Source organism: Pangasianodon hypophthalmus, chromosome 17 (assembly GCF_027358585.1).
Source record: "Pangasianodon hypophthalmus isolate fPanHyp1 chromosome 17, fPanHyp1.pri, whole genome shotgun sequence".
NCBI lineage: Eukaryota > Metazoa > Chordata > Actinopteri > Siluriformes > Pangasiidae > Pangasianodon > Pangasianodon hypophthalmus.
Genome location: NC_069726.1, coordinates 23,400,101 through 23,414,134, shown reverse-complemented (window position 1 = coordinate 23,414,134; position 14,034 = coordinate 23,400,101). Strand labels below are relative to the sequence as shown.

At 39.9% G+C, this 14,034-nt stretch overlaps 1 protein-coding gene across 2 annotated transcripts; it reads right to left on the bottom strand.

Annotated features, from left to right (window-relative positions):
- On the bottom strand, positions 1-12,148 carry si:ch211-243g18.2 (uncharacterized protein LOC559906 homolog). Of its 2 annotated transcripts, XM_026942477.3 has the most exons (9): positions 12,017-12,148; positions 9,496-9,887; positions 7,501-7,583; positions 5,986-6,142; positions 4,633-4,797; positions 3,722-3,847; positions 1,123-1,340; positions 993-1,021; positions 1-526 (listed from the first exon to the last, which is right to left on the bottom strand). In XM_026942477.3, the coding sequence occupies exons 2-9, from the start codon at positions 9,880-9,882 to the stop codon at positions 411-413; spliced, it is 1,281 nt and encodes a 426-aa protein (XP_026798278.3). In that variant the 5' UTR covers positions 9,883-9,887; positions 12,017-12,148; the 3' UTR covers positions 1-410. The 2 variants fall into 2 exon arrangements, with proteins under 2 accessions (XP_026798278.3, XP_053097542.1); XM_053241567.1 differs by lacking the exon at positions 12,017-12,148 and having other exon boundaries at positions 9,496-9,897.
- Positions 12,149-14,034: the final 1,886 nt, after the last annotated feature.

Below are 14,034 nucleotides of genomic sequence, written 5' to 3'. Positions count from 1 at the left end.
TAGGTCTAAATGGATTATTTTATTTTCATTGTCTTATTCGTTACGCTATCAATCGTTTACATTGTTTACAGATTACAGAGTACTACTTTCATCCTGCTCTCATAATCCTAGAAGAAATGCTCAAATTGCAAGCAAGCAGGAAAAGGGAAACAATCATAAAGGATGTTTCTTTTGATAAAAACACTAAAGAACAAAGGACGGACTTATCCCGTGTACGGCGCTGAAGCAGATATCTGTCTACTCTAGTAATGTGGCCTCTTTGTGTCGCTGGAGAAAGACGCGGGAAAGATGATCTGTCTGAAAGGCTTTGATGGGTCTGAAACTGAAACGTGAGAGTCCTTCAGGGGCCTCCAGGGAGGGTTAATGTGTTCCCTAACAAACAATGGGAGCTTTATTTTGGACTCTGATTCTCACTTCTTGGACTCTTCGATTTGTTCAACCTCGCTGGATTCGTCCACCACTTTCCCGTTGATCATGGTTTGAGTGACCACCTTGACGATCTTCCTGGTGCGAACATCAGGCTCTTCTGCAGAGAGTAACAGCAAAAGTCAGTCAAGACAGTGAGGGTGATACGAAGAGAGATTATTTTTTACACATGGACGTGTAAGGTTTGCGTAGCCAAGGACGTGCTGCTCTGTTTTGCTACGTTGCTCTGTTTACGGCATTTAATCTGTCATTAGTCTACAGCCACGGCCTCTGTTAGTCGCCTTGCTGCTATGAGACGTGTGTAGACCTCTCGGCCCTTTTTGTACCAGATAAATAGATGAGATAATATTGTGATGTATTTTTAACCCAGGGCTAACTTTCTAATCAGATTGAACTAGGTTAATTTACATCTCCAGGCTATGAGAATAAGCAGGGTGGGTCTCGAGCAAAAGAGAGCTCTTATCAAAGTGAAAGCTCACGGGGTAACATGGGTGTGAATGTGCCATTTATTTCCCTTTGTAAACATGTTAACAAATGCAAATATCCTTGCATGCTTGAATACTCACTCTTAGGAGGTGGAAGGACTTCCTTAACGCTGCAGGAGAAAAGAATAAACAGAAAATCAGACGTGAAATAAACTAGACTAGAAAACGAAATAGACTAGCCATAGGTACAACCCTTGATTTAAGTACTCACGCTTCCTCTCCCTCCAGCAAGCGTCTGTAGGTGGCGATCTCCAGCTCCAGGTTCTGTTTGATGCGCAGGAGCTGCTCGTAGTCGGTCTTGTTGCGCTGCATGTCGAGCCGAAGCTGAGAGAGATCCTCCTCCAGCTGGTTCAGCGTGGCCTGCAGACGCTCCATCTCCATGGCGTACTTCTGACCCGTTTCACCCAGGTTCCCCTCCAGGGCGGCGACCTGCAGGACGGGACGCGGTCAGAATCCAACGGTTTTACCAACATAAAAACCAGGGATCAGAAATGCCATGATGAACAAAAACGTAAAACAAAAACGAATAAACATTTTCACTGAACGTAATCAAAAAATGTGAAGTCTAAAAGTGCTTACTTGGTTAATAACATTATTTTTCCAGTTCTAGTGTAATTTCAAGAAAGTCTAGTGTAAAGCTAAGCATTTTCCCAATAGCTCTGTCCAGAATGTATCGCTTCCTGCCTGGCTTCAGGAAGATCCGGCATTAAATAGCCACTATAGCTGGGTTTTTGAAGACATGGTGATGGCAGGAAGTATTATTCCTACAATTCTGCAAGCAACAAATCTCACTGCAAAGTATAAAGATGCTCTGAAAATGTTACAGATAAACACACACATTTCTGCTTAAATGCAGTGTGTGGCTTTTTTTTTTTTTAGGTGTTTTTATCTATACCCCAGGCTTCCTATAAGCAGAGTCGGATATCGAATGTAAAGATATTAACCATTCTTTTATTTCCTTCTGACCAGTTTCCACTGAAAGAGGGGAACGTGGGACGTTGGAGCAGGAATGTAAACAATAACATTTCTGTTCGGAACAAACTGAAATGAAAAATCAGTCAGTTTTAATCCCTGGAAAAAATGGATGGCAAAGTCAGTGCTGTACAGGAAAACCAGATAAACCCGTTGTTTCTAATAAAAATAAAGACAGAGAGAGAGAGAGAGAGATAGAAAGAGAAAGTATTATTATGTACCTGGAGAGTGTAACTGATGATTTTGCCGTAGCATCATGCTATACACTCCTAAAAAAAGGAAAACTCTTAAAGGTTCTATGCAGAATCCTACAACAGAGTGCTTTTTCTCTGTCTATCTAAGCAACGCTTGATGAACCCATTTTTCTAGGAGTGTAAATATCAAAATCTCAGTGGGTTTTTCGTGGTGGAAATGATCTGACGTTGTGTTTGTAGCTGTTAGCCGGTTTGACTGGTTTAATCCAAACCTCCATAACTCACAAACAAGGCAGCTTATAAATAATGTCAACTTCAACCCAAGGATATGTATATGTTGGATTTTGCTCCTAAATAAATCTGTACTGATGAGGGTTTGTGCAATTTATTTTACAGTTAAAGTCTGCAAAATGTTTGAGAACCCCCAGTTTAACTAATATAAACATTTTCTTGGTGGTAATGATGATGACAATGATGATGATGATGATGATGATGATGATGATGATGATGACATTGCCCTGCCTACATCCTCTGCCATCATAGGTTCCTCAGCAGGTTTATGGGGTGTGAATGGAATTAATTTCTCCTTCAGGAGCCTGTATATTGAGTTGGAAATTCATGGACTGGTGTAAGATCAGCTATCGGGTCACGTACCACCTTCGTGTTGGCGGAAAAGCCCTAGACGTAGCACAAGTCATGTTGATGCTACTACAAATTTAGCAAATTAGAAATTGTGTGTGTGTGTGTGTGTGTGTGTATGTGTGTGTGTGTGTGTTTAGGCTTCTATGCAAACTGGTAATCATATGAAAACAAACGTAGGAAGTGTTTGACAAGCTTGAATGTTTGCACTGGTTCACTCATTTCTAATAAGAAAAAAAAGTAGAAATATAACACACACTATATAAATAAAGACCTGGTGTGGCAGGAGGTGTAACACGAGTTCACTGACATTAATCAAGTTCCATGTGATGATAAGACAGATTCTCATTTACTGCACAGTCATCGCAGTAACTGAACTGCTGATTAGAAGACACGATTCTGTGGCATTACGTGCAGACTAAGGTCTTTCTATAAATTCTTTAGGATATATTTATTTCAAGTTAGGACATGATGGATTGTGTGTATTCCATGGAAAAGGAGGGGGGGGGGGGGATTGGGGGTGCTTGTGTTTCGATGAAACTCTTTCAAAACAGACCCCTATGTAATCTGTTTACAGTAAATGCTCAGCTCAAAACCGTCAGAACTAAAACAGACATGTCCTGATCCGAGAGCGAGATTGAGTCTTAAGTGAAAATCAAGCTCTCATGAGAAAGGTTGTCGCTGATGCAACAGGTGATACTGAGGGATTAATCACTCCTCCACCAGCACAAATGTCACTTTAAGTCTACCACTTTAGGCGGCATCGCTTTCACATTCTCGACCTGAAATTAACTGACCCGATCAGCCAGGTGCTTGTGGACCGGGAAAAAGTAGGACACAGCACTGGGACACGGGCCGGGCAGCGCTTTGGGGACTTGTGTTTGAAAAGGGCAAAGTCTTAAATTGCGCTGTAATTCTATAAGCACTCCAGAAGTTCAGCCTATAAACAGGAACAGTGTTTTAAAAGGTTCCCCCACCTCCCTCCTTCATCGTGATGGTTCTGACCTGTTTGTGGAGACTCTCCAGTTCCACCTCGAGGGTCTGCAGGAAGCGCTGCCTCTCGGTGAGTTCGCTCTGAGCCCCTCGCAGTGCCTCGTTGCTCTCGCGCACCTCCGTCTGCACCATCTCCAGCTACAACAGCAACACGGAAAACTTTCAATACACTGTACACGTGGTTCCACAAGGCTATAAGGAATGTTACACAAGGGTACTATAGCGGTGACACATTCTGGAACGTTCCATCATTTAATCATCTAGGTCTACGGATTTTAAAAAGCTGGTGTGAAAAAGTTAGAGCTGTAGTTTTCCTAGAGAGATCTGTTTGGTCTCTTTCCGTAAGAAATAATCTAAGAAGTTGATTATTTTCCTATAACAGCAAGTGTTTTAGACCTCGTATACAGCAATTTGCCAACAAAACCAAAGCATGTTATACTTTTTTAATAGTTTATAGTTTCATTTCAAGTTGTGGAACATCTACAAGACAAGTTCTCTCATTTTCAGCTACAAATAGTTGTTCTTTCACTAGCCTGTCTTTTTTCTCATCTTGTCTTTTTTTTATCAAAAAAGCACAAAGCATAAACTCCTCTGTCCTGAAAATTTACAGCTTTACCTCTGACTGTTACGATGCATCGACACTGGAGACTCCTTCCAAAAATATTAAATTAAACGTCTCCTTACAAGAGGAAAGCTTCCCCATGTCAACCATTACACATGATTTTAATCTGTTTAGGTGGAGCATCCGCTGTACACGTCCCTGTGAATGAGCGGTTACTATAGAAACGATAACGTATTAGAACGAGTGCATTAATATAAACCTGCACTACTGTCAGAGCTGCTGTTAGAGAAAATGAATCAACACCTTCTGACCAATCAGAATCGAGATTTGTGAGCATGACTGCTTTTTTTACGTCACTGACCTTTTTGCGGTACCAGTCTTCCGCCTCTTCTTTGTTCTTCTGCACGATGCCCTCGTACTGAGAGCGGAGTTCGGACAGCACCGAGCCGAGTTCGGGACCACGAGCGGCATCCACCTCCACGTTGACGTCCTCCTGGGCTATCCGCGCTCGCAGGCTATCCAACTCCTGCAGAGAGGTCACATACCTTTATGTGTGTCTCAGCAGCTCAGTGTAATAGTATTTGATTATGGTAAGTGTGTGTAAATTCACGTTTGCTTAATCGGGTGTGGTCTGTACATGTGCATACAAGTGTGTATGTATCTGCGTTAATAACCTGATACCACCTCGTGGTGTAGAGTAGGTGGAAGTCTTTTCATTATTAACTTTGTCTCTAAATATTTGATGGGCGTCTTATGTTACCTTCTGTTGTCTTTGTAACGACTATGCACGAATTGCACGCTACTAGGCTCTAAAGCACAGTATCGTCTGATACTCATCGTAGGAAAGCATCCAAAATGACGGAGAATCAATAACTTGAATTGGACTACAAAGTTCTTGTTATACCACAGATAAGAGAGGCTATTCAAGGAAGTTATTCAACGATCAACCTAGATTAAACGACCTATTAAATCTCAATTACAATTTTTGGCAACACATAGTATGAAGGTCATAGTTACAATATAACGGACTGCAGACATATTGATATCGTGTTCTAATACGTTCATAAAGCATTACACGTTGTTAGAATTATTTAAGAAAATACATTAAACTTTACAGCCATCTTTATTATGTATTGAGTTTTTAAAAGGGCTCTACAAACGTTAATCATCACAAAGTCCTAATTCACAACTAAATACATTTCAAATTTTATTAAAATACTAATGACCACTTTTGAGGTAGATGTTCCACTATCAGTTTGCTCGGTGTTGTGCAATTTAGCTCCATAAAGTTATCATTGCACCTAGTGGTCAGAAAAATGAGGCCCACTGGGGCAGGACTCACTCTGCCCCATGTTCAGGGGAGGAGCAGTGAACAGGACAGTTAATGACAGGGTTGCCAGATTGGGATAGTTTAAAATTACTCTGCAGTCACTAAGATCTTGTTTCACAGAAAATATTCAGAATTAAATTGAATACATTTACACAAAAAAGGCAAAGTGTAAGTGTAGACAGTGTGTCTACGATGAACAGAGCCATTTCTACTGTAGGATATATTGCAAAGATTGGGAGAGAGAATGTATTTAGGATGTATTTAGTTGACTGGAGTGTTAGTTGAGTGTGATAGCCTCTGGACTTTATGTCGTTATTAATGTCGTCCTGCACCATCACATCTACAGTCACACCGATCCATACTGGCATTCTTGAGAGAACGTACCTCCTCATGGTTCTTCTTGAGGAAGTAGAGCTCCTCTTTCAGGCTGTCCAGGTCTCCCCGTAGTGTAGCGATGATCTGATCATGGTCTGTCTTGGCCTTTTTCAGAGCCACACAATCCCTCTCCACTGACTGACACATAGCACTCTCAGTTTCCCATCTGGAACATGAACAGACTCTTAAATATCCATCACGACTTTCACTAGATGTTTTTTATTTGAGGAACATTGTGTGTTTTTTTCCACCAAAAGATCCAACTGCCTGAGTTCTTAATCTGATACATTTAATTCCAGTGTGTGTACTTGAACCAGGAATGGTTCATTATAGTTGGAATTTAACTCTGAAAAACAGTACAAGTTCTATGTAGAAACCAACAACAACAGGTTTTCTTTCCAAAATCACTTCCAAGTGAAAACTATTTTGAAACCTGTTACTCATCTAAAGAACCTTTTAGGAACCCTCTTTTTTTTTTAATGAAGATAGATCTTCAGTACATGGGTTAGACACATCTTGTCTAAACTTGCAGAAAAAATGTCTATACCAGAACCTGTAATGGTTCTTCAGCTCATCTATTTCAGGGAATAAACTTTAACTAGCACTTTGAGATTTTCTTTAAAATGTAAAGTGCTTTATAAATAAAATGTATTATTATTAACCATCCCAAGAACCTTAAAGGAACCCTTTTTTATGATTATAGATCTTCAGTACATGGGACTCTACACTGAAAAAAAAGCCAAATCCAGAACCAGTAAGAGATCTTCAGCTTGTCCATTTTGAGGAACCCTAAAAGAATAGGGTTTTAATGAAAGTTTTATAGATAATTATAAATAATTAAGAATGATGGATCTTCAATATGGACACTCCTGGTCTACACTCTCAAAAAAGGTCAAACACAGAACCTGTAATGGTTCTTCAGCTTGCCCATTTTGGGGAAAGAACTCTTATCTATCCACAGAACCTTTGATGAACACTCTTTGTAAAGGTCTTCAGGACATAGGTTACACAATCCTGTCTACACTCTCAGAAAAAAGGTAACCTGTAGTGGTTTTTCAGCTTGTCCAATTTAAGGAACCCTTAAAGAACTTTTAACTATCCAAACAACCTTTGAGGTACTACCCTTTTTTAATAAACATAGATCTTCAGGGCAAGGACACTCCTAATCTACGCTGTCAGAAAATAAGGTCTGAAACCATTGAGGTACCACGTTCTTAATGAATATACATCAAGATCTGGCCTACACTGTGTAAAACGTGTTCTTCAGCTTGTTCATATCAAGGAACCTTTAAAATCATTCTTAACTTCCCAAAGAACCTTTGAGGAACCTCCTTTTTTTAAATGAGTATAGATCTTTAGGACATGGGTTACACATTCCTGGTCTAGACTCTAAGAAAAAAGTTCAAATGCAGACTCTGTAATGGTTCTTCAGCTTTTAAAGAACTAGATCCAAATAAACCTTGAGGAACCCCTTTTTTTTCTAAGGATGTAGATTTGTTTAAGAACAGTCATCCCCTCACTCACTTGATTCTGAAATCATCTGCAGCCAGCTTGGCGTTATCGATCTCCAGCATGATGCGAGCATTCTCCAGAGTCCTCTTCCTGACCTGGACATTGGGAAAAAATAGCTTATGAATTAAAATGCCATTAGAGCTGGAGACCAATTTCTTCACCAGTGCTTTCTTTAAACATTTAATCTAATTAAAGATCACATTCTTCATGTTAACAAGTAACTGCTTGATCTGAAGTAGAGATTGAGGCGTGGGTAATCATTAACGAACAACTTGGCTTGCTAAATGACTCGCAGTGAGTGAAACCTGGTTTGGGTATGTACGAAATTCCCATTTCCTGCAAAGTAAAGCCGTGTGATTTCAGCAGTCTTTTAAGATTGTTACTTATCACACGGTACGAGACGATGCCAATAAATAGCGCGTGTCTTCCATCTCAGATTGTACAGTGAAGATCCTCTGATGATAAATGTGTGATTAATCACTACGCTTACATCATCAATTCAGAAATCAGCTCATGCAGAAAACTGGCTCGCATAAACACAAACATTCGTAAGTTAATCAGGAGTTTTCTTTTGTCCGTTAGCATGTTTCGTTTACGTTTCTTCATCACAGCTAGCGTAATTGTAGCTGTCCCGTGAGTTCTTCATCCTATTGATTAGACGAGCATCGTAGCAACACTCACACTCTGAGATTGTAATCACTGTCAGAACTTTGTAGTTGGCCATCTCTTTGGCTTTGTACTTGTACTCTGCTCAATGACAACAAAGTTGAATCTAATCTTATCTAATCTAATCTAATTTTTGGTCACAGTGGTACTAAATGAGCTGTTGAGTGATAAATTTTACACTCTAAGACCATCGATCTCAACTTACGACCAAATAATTCTTTTACGTTGTGCAATTTGTGTCCACGACAGCAAAATCAGGCCTATGAGAAATTCACAGAAGTGTTTCTTTGATGATACTGTACTTATGAAATGTGAGATTTTTGTTATCTAAAACTGATTGTAGTTTCTAAAGAAGGATCTGGGAACCACCAATGGTCACGTTGAAACTCAATCAGATGTTGTAGCATTGTAATTTGGTTTTTGGATTGGGTTTAAACCATCAATCTTCTCCTCTCAGTTTGTTATCTGATACTGGAGCTATTGAGGAAACAGCAACCTGAGACTCTGAACTCCATCCAGCCCCAGTGGCCAAAAACCAATTAGATAACCAAGTCCTGAATTACCAAGCCTGGTATAACTCACTGCACCATTGACTCTGATCTATGATACAAAAATGAGTGATTAGGAATTGGACTGATTCCCAAAACTCTCTTTCCAAAAGGTACCAGCTGAAGTATTTCTGTACTATTGAGTACGTAAAGGTCAGGAAAAAATGTAGAGCCTATTTTTGATGCTTTTGAGTATTTAAGTATTTATCATGAAGGATTACTATAAAAAAAAGAAAGTGCCTCTGTCTCTCTCTCTCCTTCTGTCTCTGTATCTCTCTCTGTCTCATTCTGCCTCTCTCTCTCTTTATCTTACTCCTTCTGTCTCTCTTTCTGTCTCTATCACCACCTTTTCTTTCTCTCATTGTCTCACACTTTTTTCTCACTATTGTTTTTCACACTTTTTTCTCACTATTGTTCTGTCTTTGTTTCTTTCTTTTCATTTATTTCTTCTCTCTTATAGATTAGATTTAGACATAAACATATTACTCTCTTTCCTTCTGAAAAGTTTAATAGGTTCATGAATCATAAAAATCTAGGACTTTAAAAGGTTCTTCAGTTTGTTCCTCTGGAGGAACCCTGAGTAGAATCCTACAAGAGAGGGTTTCTCGTATAGAGCGATTTCCACAAACACATTGAGGAACCCATAACCATCTAAAGAACCATTCAGGAACTCTTTTTAAGAGTGTAGGCTGAACTGAAGCTGAATGAACTGAACTGGAACTGATCTCGAGCTTGGTCGTCATTTGTATGTGTGTGTTTGTGTGTGTGTGTGTGTGTGTGTGTGTTATTATACCTCGTGCTCCAGAGCGTGAGCCTGAGCCAACATGGCGTCTATGTCATGGCCTTTGGGAACCCGCTCCAGCATGAGCTGCTTGATGCGGAGCTCGAGGTCAGCGTTGGACTTCTCCAGAGAGCGCACTTTCTCCAGGTAGTTGGCTAGACGGCTGTTGAGGCTCTGCATGGCTTCCTTCTCATTGGTGCTGTTGCCCAGGCCATTGAGCGACAGGTTGGAGAGGCTGTTCAGGTCAGCCATGCTCATGGAGGAAGCACGGGAGAGGGGCTTGGCCGCGGCGAACGAGACGGCCGCTTTGGCTCGGCCACGGCCGCTCTCTCTCAGAGATAAGTTGGAGAAGGACGGCTGTCTGCCAATCGAGAAACTCCGCATGGACGAGGATGTCATGATGTCTGTGGACATGAAAACACAGCGGATGTTAGATACATCCATGTTCATCAGATTTAAAGTGTAATGTTCTTTCATAAATATCTGGTTCATATTTAGATTTAGCTTTAGGACTCTTGCTGCTTATAAACTCCACATCTTTTCAGTTTAATAGAGATCACGTCTCACACTCGACACCTCAGGAATCCTGGCCATTTACATCTTTACCCATTAGGACTTATCCTGAAATTATATCCTCAGTATCAGGGAACGTTGTGTTTGTTTGTTTTTTTTTTGTTCAAAAAGATTTTGCCTTTAAAACAATAAATATTTCTTCTTTGCTTGTTTTTCATCATTTTAGATTCATTTTTAGGGCTAAAATTATTGAACGATCTTTGATGACCCAGTTGTGTATCAGTGATTACTGAATACAGATCACCATTACTGCCTGATGTATTGCTAATATGGATCACTACGTGCTTTTTAAAATAGAAAATGCCAACCCCACTTTTCCTAAAATTGATTTATGCATATGTAAAGCCCATTTTATCATAGATTTTATAATAACAGAATAAAGAATCGTCAATTCCATGTGGATTCTGTTCACACTCTGTTCTCTGTCATTTTTCATATTTGGAATCATGAGTATTAGTTTTCTAGACTTGATGTGTGCTGAAACAAACAAAAATGAATAAAAATCTGTTTGCTTGTGTTCCAGGTTTCATTTTGGAATGAAAAAAATACACACATCATACACAGACCCAGAAAACACAATAGATTCCTGAACAAATCCATGTCTTTGGATGTATGTCTCCAAAATGAGAAAAAAATTAAGCTGACTGTCAAATTAGAGCTAAACTGCTAGTTAATGGATCTGAATACATCCCAATACAGCTAGGAAAAAAAACCCTTAGCATTGAAATAAAAATAAACAAATACCAGTGAATGAAACCAACCCCCTCAACTTCCTTCTTTTATTGCCCAGTGTGAGAGTGTAACCGTCTGCACTCAGCAGAGAATAAACACCTTCTTGATACAGGAGTAAACACACTAGACCTTTCACACGCTTGTAAAAGTCATTCGTCTCATGCCTTACTGCCTTTCCATCTCCTTTTTTTTTCTTTTCTTTCTTTACTGTACAGCCTCAGTGTGCCCGCTCAGGTTCCCACAGCTTTCCTGCTAAAAGGTAGCGCAGGTCTGGGAGCAGAAGGCAGGAATCAAGCGCATGTTTCTTTTATTAAAATGTGCACATTTGGAGCTTCAACAAACTAATTGTCCTGTTTTCCATAAATCACAAAATACAAAACCACAATGTGTCTGAATTCATTCCCCTCTGTCTTCTTTCTTTCTTTCTTTCTTTCTGTCTTACATTTTCTTACATCTCACTTGAAAGTTTTTAATGTCTATATTTATTATATAATAAATATAATATCTCCTTTCTTTTCCCTTTTGTTTTCTTTTTAATCTCTCTTGTTTTCTGTCTTCTTTCTTTTTTCCTTCTTATATTCCTCTTTTCTTTTTGTATTAGTTTATTTGTGAATTAAAGAAATAACAGAACTCAAAGATTTCTTTCTTTCCTTCCTGCTTTCCATAAACCATTAACTCAAAATTACACAAACAAAATGTTCGTATCCAAACTCCCCAATTTTATGGCACAACAGAGAAACATTTTCCTTTCAGAGAGAGAGAGAAAGAGAGAGAGTATGATGGCATGATTATGGTGCTGGTGGAGGGGGAGAGAGAGAGAGAGAGAGAGGGAGAGAGAGAGAGAGAGTATGATGGTATGATTACAGTGCTGGTGGAGAGAGAGAGAGGGAGAGAGAGAGGGAGAGAGAGAGAGAGTATGATGGTATGATTACAGTGCTGGTGGAGAGAGAGAGAGAGAGAGAGAGAAAGAGAGAGAGAGAGAGAGAGAGAGAGAGAAGCAGGTATCGCGTCTCTGTTGGCATATCAAACACTGGTGCCGGTGTCCAGGAGACAGTGGTGCGGTTGTTGTTTAAACGCAGGTGGAGATCACATGATTAACCTGAGGATCAGATCACTTTCACACTCACTCACACTCTTAATCCTCATCGTCTCTAACAGAGTCCACACACATCCTCTAACCGCTTACAGAAACATCCATTACTGCCCAGGACGCACGATCAGCGCTTACCTTCACAACTTGATGATGGAGGGATGAAGCTGATGGAGGGACGAGTGTGAGGAGAACACAAAGTCCAGCGCAGAGAAACGAGACCTTTATATACTGAACAGGAGAGGAGGAGCAGCAGCGTACCTGGACACCTGTGGGAGGAGTTCATTCTCTCTCTCTCTCTCTCTCTCTCTCTCTCTCTCTGTCTGTCTATTTCCTTCTCTCTCTGTCTGTCTATCTGTCTCTCTCTCTCTCTCCCTCTCTCTCTCTCTCTCTGTCTCTCTCTCTGTCTGTCTATTTCCTTCTCTCTCTGTCTGTCTATCTGTCTCTCTCTCTCTTTCTGTCTATCTGTTTCTCTCCCTGTCTATCTGTCTGTCTCTCTGTCTATCTGTCTCTCTCGCTCTCTCTCTCACTTCTTTCTATCTTTTGTTCTTTCTTTCTTTCTTTCTTTCTGTTAATGTCTGCATTTATTTATTTGTCTATTACATTATTTATAATAAAGACATGTTCAAACTCACTTTTCTTTTTTTCGTATTTACATCCCTTTAACATTCTTTTCTTGTTTTTTCTCCCACTTTGTTCTCTATATCGTTTATAATGTCTAGTAATTTTTATTTTTTAGAATGAATGATAAGGGGCAAAACTCATTTATTCATTCTTTTATAGCACTCATTTCATTCTCTTCCTATTTTTTAGTCTAAATATATTTATTTGTTACTAATAAATGAGTGTTAAAGCTCAAAAATCAAGCTTCCTCCTCACTTTTTCTTTCTCTCTTGACTTGACTTTTTAAATTCTTCTTGTCTCCTTTCTGTCTTCCTTCTTTTTTCTTTCTTTCATACCCTCCCCTTCTTTTTGGTCTCTCTCTCTCTCTCTCTCTCTCTCTCTCTTTCTTATTTATGATAAAGACATTTTAAAACTCGCTTTTCTTTCTTTCTTTCTTTTTAATTTTATGTCTACATTTATGCATTTATTTATTGAAATTGTTCACAACAAATTAATGTTAAATTCAGAGATGTCTCTTCTCCTTGTCTTTTTTGTTTGGCTCAGTTTTTCTTTTCTTCATTTCCTCTCTCTCTCTCTCTCTCTCTCTCTCCCCGCCGTGTCCTGACACTGGAGTCATGTTATTTTGCCAGGCCGAGGGAACCTGAGAAGCTAAACTCCACAGCAGTTAAATATTCATCAGTTCAGCATGGACAGACACACACAGAGAGGGAGAGAGGAGAGAGAGAGAGAGCTGGAGAGAGGGAGAGAGAAAGAGAGAAAGAGAGAGAGGATCCCACAATAAGCCAGTTTGATTAGTGACGGAGCGATGAGTGCACTGAGCTCCATGAGGAGACGCTTTTGTTTTCGTTCGAGCTCATTCCTCTTATCTGGACACGGTTCCCACCCCAGATCTCCATCATCTTCACCTGATACTTTACTCCAGCGCTGTGTTCCCCAAGCAGCTCTCACCGACAAGTCTACTGCACACCACCGCTAATACAGCTCGGGATTCCTTCAGAATAAAGACTAAAGACTAAAACATTTTTAAAGAATTTGGTGTCACTGGAACACACACACACACACACACACACACACACACTTCTCTTTTATGTTTGTTAAATAGTGTTTTGAAAGAAATGCTTTAACCTCATTTATGTTCTGTTACACTTTTACACCCCAGAGCTCATTTTCTACTAAATGTGTGGAAATCAAAGCAGAATAATTAAAGGGACAATGTGATGCAGTGTGTGTGTGTGTGTGTGTGTGTGTGTACACACACTCAGTGAGTAGCTTCTGTGTGATACAGTTTGACTGGATTAAGCAAGGGGTCGTGTGAAAATAGCAGCAGCAGGTTGTATCAGTTTCTGCACCTGAAGCTCGTGCTTGTTGCACAGTGTGTGTGTGTGTGTGTGTGTGTGTGTGTGTATGTGTGACAGATTGCTTGAATGCTCTGTTTAGTTTGTTCAGAAGCTGCTGTATGTGTGTGTGTGTGTGTGTGTGTGTGTTTATCAGTCCATCCATGTATCTAGCTATCCATCTGCCTGTCCATCACA